The sequence below is a fragment of the Argentina anserina genome, chromosome 6, assembly GCF_933775445.1.
Source record: "Argentina anserina chromosome 6, drPotAnse1.1, whole genome shotgun sequence".
NCBI lineage: Eukaryota > Viridiplantae > Streptophyta > Magnoliopsida > Rosales > Rosaceae > Argentina > Argentina anserina.
Window position 1 is genome coordinate 22,455,568 of NC_065877.1, and position 10,805 is coordinate 22,466,372.

The 10,805-nt window shown below is 39.1% G+C and overlaps 1 protein-coding gene across 2 annotated transcripts; it reads right to left on the reverse strand.

Moving 5' to 3' along the window:
* Nucleotides 1–6,902: 6,902 nt before the first annotated feature.
* Nucleotides 6,903–10,498, reverse strand: LOC126798962 (glycerol kinase). Of its 2 annotated transcripts, none has more exons than XM_050526063.1 (5): nt 10,346–10,498; nt 9,928–10,165; nt 9,613–9,834; nt 8,345–9,311; nt 6,903–7,384 (listed from the first exon to the last, which is right to left on the reverse strand). In XM_050526063.1, exons 2-5 carry the CDS (start codon nt 10,065–10,067, stop codon nt 7,139–7,141), a joined length of 1,575 nt encoding a protein of 524 aa, XP_050382020.1. In that variant the 5' UTR covers nt 10,068–10,165; nt 10,346–10,498; the 3' UTR covers nt 6,903–7,138. The 2 variants fall into 2 exon arrangements, with proteins under 2 accessions (XP_050382020.1, XP_050382021.1); XM_050526064.1 differs by having other exon boundaries at nt 9,928–10,096; nt 10,346–10,496.
* Between the last annotated feature and the right edge of the window lie 307 nt (nt 10,499–10,805).

The window sequence follows — 10,805 nt, forward strand, 5'->3', positions numbered from 1 at the left end:
GAGAGAACCTCGCTGGTTGGGTTTATATTCTGAAAACGAATCACATATTCGAGGAGGATATTAGGTCGGGATCGTCTGCGGTGCGGGTGTATGGTGTGGTTGGTGGGGATTGGAAGGAGGTGACGTGGGTGGATAACAAAGTTGGGGGAGAGTGCTTTAAAAATAAAGCTTTGGCGCATATTTTCGACGCATAGATGTCGGAAATCGGAATCGCCTTTCAACTCTGAAATTCTGATCGGTGTTGAGCTGTTGTTTTCGCGTCTTTGAGTAATGATTGGGTGCTTCGCGACACCAAACTCGTGTTGTACCAAAGTGCAACTAATTATTAATGGAGTCGTGATATCACATCTAATTTAGCTGCATAACATGCTACTAACCTTATGATGTCTCATCTTATTCAGATTTATGCTCCTATATGCTACAGTGTGACGTGTGTACTGCAGATTTACCTAGATGTGACTTTATTATCTACAAAAACAAATGCTATAAAAATAACATGTTCAAATCTCATTAACAACGGAGTTGACATAGACAAATATGATATAATGAGAGCTAATTGTTATGAACCTCATAACAAAATAAAATAAGATCGAGTAACCAATCCTAAGATTGGAAGAGGTTTAGGTAGTTTTTTTAGCTTTAGGAATATGAGTTGAAGATAACTAAAAGACCAAACCATTGAGAGTGAGAAGACTTTGGCAAGACCATGGTCGTTCCTCAAGGTTTGAGTGAGAGTGTCAACAGACCGGTTTACTCCTTTAGTGACGTGACGAACATGTGGCAATTGTGGTACCAATGCAACTCAATGGATCATCAATCTTGGCTTAAGAGAGGCATACAAAGAATTTATCTTGAAGCATTTTGGGAAATCTTAATCATCTCGGGTACAACTAAAGGTTGAATGTTCATCTAATCATATGCAATTGTTCGCAGACGGTGACGGAGTATTGGATGATGACCAATTTAGTTCCACTCAAGTGACTCAACAGTAACACTCATTCTCAACAAAGAACAGAGAAAAAAAATTACAAAAAAAATAATTGGTCGGAAATATAAGCTATTAACAACATATATTTACATGGAATATACTTTTATTAGTTGATGATGTTGCTAAACAGGTTCCTCTTTGTTAATGATTAATTTCAGTTAATATGTAATCTTTTATTTTCTCTCGAAAATTCATCCGATATATGTTCCTTTTTGTTTTTCGGATTTCTTTACCTATGATCATCACAACTCACAAAAACACAGTTAATTCTTGTGGAATGATCACTTCTAATGGTTAGGTATAATTTGATTACAACCATTTCTCTAAAATCCGATATGCATTTTGGGTCGAAATTGGGTACGTTACTGTATTAGGAAGCAAAATTACGTGATGTGCATGTGAATTGATATGATTGGGACTCTTGAGTAATATTGTGGGTCGAAGCAGCGGATCATTTTCCCAGTTTCATATTTCCAAGTTGAAGATAATCAGATATTGTTGGAGTTGTTTTTCTAGCGGTTGCAGAGACTCCTGACGTCCCCGCTTGTGTGTTGAATGGCGTGCGGAGCATCCCTTCTGATAATTCTACTTAATTATCTTTTTCAGTTTTTCTAATTTCCTCTCCCACATTTCTTTGCCCTTCTCTATATATCCACCCGACCCAAATATCTCATTACACTCCCAAATCCCTATTTTGATATCAGAAAATGACACTAACATAATTATGCAAAGGAAACCACATACTAAGTTTTGGGTCCTATCATTAGTCGAATCGCTCCAATCATTTTCAAGTTTTGTTTGGTTTTATTGCGGTCATCTTTGTTATATTGTGTGGTACAAAAACATACATTTTCTTTGAAGGATACAAAGAAATACATTTGTTTATGACAATGGTTTAAAAATCACTGTTTTTATTTTTGTCCTCAATTGTTGCAGTTATTAATTAAATAATTGTTATGAGTGAATCACTTTTCTTTTTTAGAGCTTATTTTACTTATCAGTGTGATATATATACCACTCTATCTAAACGCTTAATCAAATAATGTGGAATCGTGGATCTGCCATATCTTTTTATTTTTGTCCTCAATTGTTGTAGTTATTAATTAAATAATTGTTATGAGTGAATTACTTTTCTTTTTTAGAGCTTATTTTACTTATCGGTGTGATATTTATACCACTCTATCTAAAAGCTTAATCAAATAATGTGGAATCGTGAATCTGCCATATCGACACACATATAATGTCGGTACTAGAGCAAAAACTTGTTAGACCAAATGATCACTAACTGGGGAGATTTTATAATAAAAAATTATATGTGACTATATACATGATGATCATAATGTGGGGTGAATATAGTTGTACTCAGTCCAAAAACAAGTAAAATCCTAATGAGAAGCATAATAATTGGAGGCCAAAGCAGAGAGTGCAATGAGCAAAAAAAGTTGTTGGGGGCACGAAAGGTATGGCAAGGCAGGTGACTGTTTTGTGAGCATGTTCATAAACGGACAAACAAACAGTGGGGGTGAGAAATTGTTTTGCCTCCTCATCATTAAGAGAGTGTGGCCCGTCCAGTGTGAGTATTCATTATTCAAGGACAAGGTTGTTTCTGCATCAAAATCCCATCGGTTCCACCCGCTTGATTAACATCCGTCCAAATCCCACACTTGCAGAGTTTTTGTATATAATGAGTTTCCGGTTGGCTAGCTGTAACGGGAAGGAAACCCAGCTAATAAGTTAACTGTGGTGTGCCACCATACACGTTACTCGTTGCTTCCATCCTCCTGGGGTTTTTGGGGACCAAACGTTTGGAGCAAATCTGATTCCATGCGGAAAGCGACCTCACTATTTAGTGTTTTACTTTGGGCGATTATTGTAGTCGATCTTATATTCTGAACATCTGATGTGTTTATAATGTGCTATACTTTTATGCTTCTTAATCGTGATATCCATATCTAGTTCTCTTTTTTTTTTTGGTTCATTTACTTAGTTTAATTGATGTCTAATAGGTGTGAGGTCATAGCAAATATGAGAAAAAGAAGCAAAACGATATGAAATGCATCGAGAAAAAATTAATAATATGCATAACTACCAACGTGCTTTAAAGAATAAATTGTACTGATCCAAAAAGAACCAGAGAACGTGCCTTAACCATAAGACTAGTCGCTTCGTCAATACTAGAGATGCGAAGAGGGCAGTTGTGGCCGTTGAATGCATGGTCCTTTAGAAAGCGTCTCTTCTTGCCACACAGCTGAGAAGGGGGGGGGGGATTGGAGCTTTTATGTAGAGATTTTGTGGTAGTTCGGAAATTTTCAACAGGAGTCGGCCTTTAGTTGCAACGGCACGGCAGATCAGGTCTCATAGCAGCGGTGGTGTTGGGTTGCCTCGTGGGGAGTTATCCTACATTCGATTGGAGATGAGGGTTTGAGGGTCGCAATGTAAGGCCTCATGGGTCTTGATTCTGGAAGGCTGCCTGACTAGTATAGCAGCCATCGGGGTCATCTAGGATCGTCTCTACCAGGCACTGCCGAAGGGGTGGGGGGGAGAGGAATGGGCCTCTGGGCCTTAGGCTTCATTAGGCTGCAATAAAACTGGGCTTTTGGGCTCTCCTTTTCTCCATTCTTCTTGTCTTTTGGATCGACATGTTTCGACTTTTCTAGAGGCGTAGCATCTCTAACCAATTTTGGTGCGTGGTTGAAGTTATCCATTGTCTTGTTACATGGAAACGTACGTGGTCTTTAGGAGTCAAATTCGACAGGACAAATGTTTTGGTCTATCGTCATATAGGTGGAGATTTTTAAAGATTTTTTAGTATAGCTTTGATACTTTTTTCATTGTATTATTTGATTTTGAACTTTCTAGTTTTTTGTAGTGAAGTTTTGGCTTATGCTTGACCTAGCATAAGTTGGTCGTATGGCGTTATCGCCTCTAGAATACAATCCACAAAATTTTTTAAAAAAATTAGAGAATGTGCCTTCTAGATTAAAAAAAAGCTCTAAATATCAACTTTATGGAGAATTTTATGATTTATGATTCAAATTTTCCTAGATAGATATATGGTGGTTTGAGTATAGATTGTTCAGTTTACACGCGAATCTGCTATATGTTTCATGAGCATGCTCGGATTTGAGGTGAGGCCGCAGCTGCGACCGCCTTAGGCACCATTTTCTTGCCCTTATATACTGATATATAGAGAGAGAATTCTTCAATACTTTCTGAATGGTTTGGTTACTCGATCAAAACTTTATCTTCTATGGCTAATTCTATGAGGGGTTGTTTGTTACATGAGATTGTGCTTCATAAGACAACCTTGGTCAATCCAAAGAAAATAAACCCATGTTTGGTGCCACATGGGGCTCTGTTAAGTTGGCTTGAGGAGTCGCAAAAACCCAAAAAACTCTTCTTAGATAATGACACCAAAAACCATCAGACTATCTAAGACAATATTTCATTCCTTTTTTTTTTCACCTCCGTGTTCTCTTCTTCCCAATTCTGAGTATCTCCTTCCATCATTTGTTACAATTCTTGTTCAATATGTTATCTTAGTTCAATTTCTCTCAATTTTGGGAAAGACCCAAATGCCAAACCTCTCTCTTTCTCTCTCTCCCTCAATTTTTCCTTGTCTTCTTGGCGTCGTTAGTGGGGAAGGCAAGGCCGCAAGGGTACATAACTCTGGCTGGAGCGGCGGTGTCGGAATGGAATTAGAGTGGGAGGAGTCAATGGTTAGGTTTTTTGGGTTTTTCTCTTAAAATGTTTTTGCTTTTTTAGGTTTTCATCTTTTCAATTCAACAATCGATGCTTGATTATGCTTATGCTTTTATGGGTTTTATCTCCTCAATTCAAAAAATTGATGCTTGATTATGTTTTTACTTTAAAGGGTTTTGATTTCCTCAATTCAAAATACCTTTGCTTTTCTGGGTTTGATGACTTTGATTTAGATTGTGTTTATGTTTCATGTGTTGATTAGTTTAAGAATTGGTGCATGCAAAACTTAGTGAATCATAGTCATTATACTACTAGTTATGCAGGTTAGTGATAGTGATGGAATCAAAGAAGAAAACTTAGTCTCATGACTAAGGGAAGATAGTATGTTATCAGTGTTGGCTCCAAACATGGGTTAAGCATTCCGTAAGGATAAGGTAGGCTTGAGGAATGAAGGATAGAAGAAGGAAATAAGGTGGAGTAGCATAATCCCATGTAACAAATGTGCCCTTATAACTCTCTCACTCGCTCTATTTCCACACTAAATCGCTCATAATTTCAAGAAGATTGATACATGAAAACAATTATTAAGGCTTTTAAATTTAGATGAATGAATGTGTAATTTAGAACTAGATTATTTATTGGTTTTTACTATAATAAGAGAGAACACCATTTTACGATCTTGCCTCAGATCTTGAAATCTAAAGTCCAACCCTGTTCATGAGCTCGAGTTTTCAAGACCAATGTTTCCGTTCTCTTTGAAGGATGATGCACAAGAATGGTTTGATTCTCTTCCTAAAGCATTCATCGACTCATGGGAAAATCTTTCATCAAAATTCATAGCAAAATTCTTCAGTGCTAGAAAGATAAGTGCCTGCTCTGCTGCTCACTGAAGGCCAGCTATTTCATGAAAGTTGGGATCGCTACAAGTAGTTATTTTGACAATGCGCTCACTATGGTTATTTCAACAATGCGCTAAGGTTTGTTATCAATACAAAGAAGGTCTGAATGCCTTGAACGTCTTCCATGCATAATGTCACGTCCTGTTTTCGGGAGTGTCTATCATGAGCGTCACTGGTTATATGAGCTTCATGCATATGTGGGATTGCTCCATGATCAGAAGTGTGGGATATATATGGCTGCCCCTTTTCTTGGGATTCAAGTAGGCCGACCCGGTTAAGTTTGGGGAGCTTGTCGCTAGTCGGGGATTTAACGTTGAAGAAGGGAGTAGGCCGCCCTACACACTGGTCGGGGTATAGAGCCGATCCCCTGATGAGCCCAAGACAAGGGGAAACCAGTGCATTACCTCGTTGGATAAGACTAGCTCCATGGGGATGGAGCGCCACATGGACTAAGTGTGGCAGCCGAATGGCTAGGTCCGTGACAAGTGGTATTAGAGCTGTCCCGGCATCACTGTCGTTGTGTCGCCGTGTCCCCAAGATACAGGGGGCTCCGTGGGGGAGTCGAGTAGGCAGGGTGCATCCAGGGGGATAACCGGACGAGGGTCCATGACAAAGTCCAGGATGAGAGATCCGGCGCGAAGTTTTGTTGGGCGATCTTTGGGAACTCCTTTCGTCTCTCAGGCATCGTGGGCGTACAAGGGTTACGCGTGCAACAGTGGGTATGCCGTGTACGAGGACGTACACTTTGTTTGGTGGGGGAGGATGTCACGTCCCGTTTTTAGGAGTGTCTATCGTGGACGTCGCTCATGCATATGTGGGATTGCTCTATGATCAGAAGTATGAGAGATATATGGCTGCCCCCTTCCTCGGGGTTCAGACAGACCGATCCGGTTAAGTTTAGGGAGTTTGTCGCTAGTCGGGGACTTAACGTTGAAAAAAGGAGTAAGCAACCCTACACACTGGTCGGGGTCTGGAGCCGATCCCCTAATGAGCCCCAGGCAGGGCGAAACCAATGCATTGCCCCGTTGAATAAGGCTGGCTCCATGGAGATGGAACGCCGCATGGACCAAATGTGGCGGCCGAATGACTAGATCCGTGACAATAAGCTCTCAAGTATGCTCAAAACCTATTTTGCTTTTGTAAACCCTTTTGTATCTTACACAAACCTGGTGGTACCATTGCAAAAGAATAGATGTCAGCAAAGGAAAGGTATATGTGATATGTTTTTGGTACAAATAAGGTTAGGAATGCTGATAAAAAAAAAGTAGTTCTACATACGTACTCAGATAGCAGTTAATCACCGGTCACCACCAGATAGTATAAAGCATCAGAGGCTAAATTACTAAATACGCCAGAGAAAATAAATTAACTGCTTGTGACATGTACAAAGATGATCAGTTCAATCTATACTGCCCAAAATACACGGAAAGAGTTGGAATCATGCTATCAATAGTTCAACAGTAGCAAGTATATTGTTGTTATTCACAAAACATTTTATTGAATAAGCTATAAAATTTAGGATAACTGTGGAGCCGAGGAGAAAACTATATCAAAGCGAAAGATCGGCCAGATCAAAAGTTCTTGAAACAGCTTTGCACCATGATTCCAACTTCTTCTTTCTCAACTCGTCGCCTATCTTTGGATGGAAAGTGGTGGCAGTCTTTGTTTTCTCTTCAGAAGCAAAGATTTCTTCTTCAGTCCAAACACCAACAGCTAATCCAGCAGCATAGGCTGCTCCAAGAGCTGTTGTCTCGGTATCAGCTGGCCTTACAACTGGGCTGCCCATCACGTCCGCCTAAATAGTAAATATCAACAACAATATGAAGAATAAGATCAAAATATTATTATTATGCAGAGGAACTTTAGTATAAGCATGACAGACTAATAGATTATGGAAAGAGGGTTTTACCACACAGGACATCTTATTGCATGAGTCAGATAAATTTAATACCTTTTTCCAGAACTCTTGATAATGGAATAGGTATACAGAAACCCAAACAATATATTAAACATGATTTACTTTATAAAATATAAAGTCTACCGAGCTTCTGTTCAGATCCTTATGGTTAGGTGATAATTGAATTTGATTTGCGCTAAGAACTAACAGAATTTCTATATAAGGGACTTGCACAAAGTATAAGAAACAGCAGGTGACTGATTTCTCATACTATTTCTAACAGGAAGAAAGTGAATTGTTCTCTCCAAAACCTGCTCAAATAGCTTGTTGCAGCACAAAACGTAGTAATCAGTTCTAAAATGTATGACGAAAAACAGGTTGGCTTGTTGCTAAACAAAGAGTTCAAAAGATAATACATTAAGAGAGAGAGAGAGAGAGGAAGCATTCTCAAAGAATTGATTCTGCACCTGGTATAAACTATTATAAAATAAGGACATGACAGACACTTTATGTGATCAAAATATTCCATTCTATAGTTTTAGTTGTGCTGCACCATCAAAGCAAAAAAATACATTAGCTGAGACCTCACATACAGATAGAACGTCAGATATACAATAGTTTCATGGTCATCTGTTAGATACTTTACCCGTTTTAAGTTTTAACACATTATAATTACACAAGTGCAAAACTCAAAGACAAGTACAAATAGCTAAAATCATGTAATACTATCAAGATATAGAGATTGAGCCAATAGCTACAAAGAACTTCATTAAGGCACATAGTAAGAACAGAGACAAGACAAACATAAATAAATGCAACGTCAGATTGAAAATTTCGATAACACGAACAAAGTCCAACCTGGATCTGCATGAGGAGGTTATTAACAGTAGCACCACCATCCACTCTGAGCAAGAACTCTCCTTTCTCATTCTTAACCTCTCCCTTCTCTCCAGCATCTTTGTGCATTGAATCTAGCACATCTTTCACCTGGAAACACATACTCTCAAGCACTGCTCGAGCAATGTGAGCCTTATTTGTAAACCTTGTCATACCAATACAAACTCCACGAGCATCATCACGCCACCAGGGAGCAAATAATCCATTAAAGGCAGGCACAAAATAAATCCCACCAGTAGATTCGACCTCTGATGCCAATGACTCAATTTCACTTGCACTCTTAATAATCCCAAGACCATCTCTAAGCCATTGAACAGCGGCTCCAGCAATAGCAATGGATCCTTCAAGAGCATAATTTGTCGGAGCTTTAGGTCCAAGTTTGAATGCCAAAGTGCTTAGAAGCCCATGTGTCGACATAGTAATCTCTTCACCAGTGTTGAGAAGAATAAAAGCACCAGTTCCATAAGTGCTTTTGGCCTCACCTTTCCGGCAAGCCTGACCTAACATTGCCGCATGTTGATCCCCTAAACATCCGGAAATTGGAATCCCAGTAATTGGCCATCCTGTAGCAATATTTCCAATGATCTCAGAGTTGCTGACAATTTTGGGTAGAATTTTAGGGCAAATTCCCAAGGTGTCCAACGTGGGTTGATCCCACTCAAGAGTCTTAAGATTCATGAGCATAGTCCGTGACGCGTTGGATACATCTGTGACATGTACCCCTCCATTGAGACCGCCGGTTAGATTCCAGATTAACCAAGTGTCTATAGTTCCAAACAGGGCATCCCCTGATTTAATAGCCTCCTTAACAGCAGCGACATTCTCCATCAACCATAGCAGCTTTGTTGCACTGAAATAAGTGCTTATGGGCAAACCACATACCTCTGAAAAATGAGTTCTTCCCCCAGATAACTCTTTCTCCAATTTTCTGGCAGCAAAACAACCACAAACTTATCATCGTAAGTCCATATTATCACAAAATATTAACACGAAATTGCAATTACTCAATCCAAACATTTTCAGTATTGTGCACTAAAAGAAGGAGAAAACTAATCCAATTCCCATGAACAAACAAATATGGATCAAAGTTGAAACCAATATTATACCCATTGGTGCTTTCAATTCTTCAACTAATCAAACAAACAACATGGTATCGAATTCTATCACTATCCATTGAAATCAATGATTCAATTCAGTAAAAATATCATACATGGTGTTCAGATCTTTACCTGCAAACACCACTGGTACGAGCATCCATCCAAACAATAGCATTGTAAAGAGGAGAGCCAGTGGATTTGCTCCAAACGAGAGTGGTCTCCCTCTGATTGGTCAACCCAATTCCCTTCAAGCCACTGTCAATGTTGTGGCCATCGGCAGTGGCTTTGTCCAGAGCCTTCGCCATGCAAACTCTCACGCTCTCCAATATCTCCATTGGATCATGCTCCACCCATCTATCTCATCATTACAAACCAAACCAAACCCATCAATCACAATGAAACAGATTTCCAACAACAAAAAATAAGGAACAAAGATTAGTAATTTACCCTGCTTCTGGGTAGACCTGGTTGAACTCGACCTGGTGAGACCCAACTGTGCGGGATTGACGATCATAGATTATGAATCTGGTACTCGTAGTTCCTTGGTCAATAGACCCAACATACACAGGTTGCTTGTCCTCGGACATGTTCACTGATCAAAGCTCAATACTTTGGTCTGGTTTTCCAAAGAAGAAAGACACAAAAGAGTGACAGGACTATGATGAAGTTTCTTGGGAATGTAACACTATCCAGAATTTCAGCAAATTCTAATCAATCGGATAAGAGACACAACACTATAATAACTTCGTTTCCACAAATTATTTACAAGGATATATCGGATTGGATAAAGATAGACAAGAAAAGAAATCAACTATTTTTATGGGCGGAAGATTCAACAAGGCAATGGAGTTATTATGAGGGTCACCTTAGTCGAGGTTAGCTGAACAACCTTGAACACCCCCATGTAGTTTCACGTGGCATCTCTCTCACAGTGTTGACTTAGTGCTCCTCCTCGTGCTTTCACGGACGCCGGAGATGTGGCGTCTCCAACCAAAAATCCACACTGATGACATTAGAAAGGTCATAATCCAATTGGCATAAATGCCGATTTGCACCCTAAATTTGGCTGAAATTGTCAATTTGCACTCCGAACTTGCATTTGAGTCAATTTACCTCATAAACTTAGTAAAAATTGCCGATTTACACCTCGAACTTGTATTTGAGTCAATTTACATCCTAAACTTGGTAAAAGTTGCCGATTTGCACCACATCCGTTAAATTTAATTGTTTCTATCCAATTTTACGTCACATGTCATGCATTTAAAGGGTAGTATTGTCATTATATATTTATTCATATTAAATAATGAAATAAATTAATAAAATTA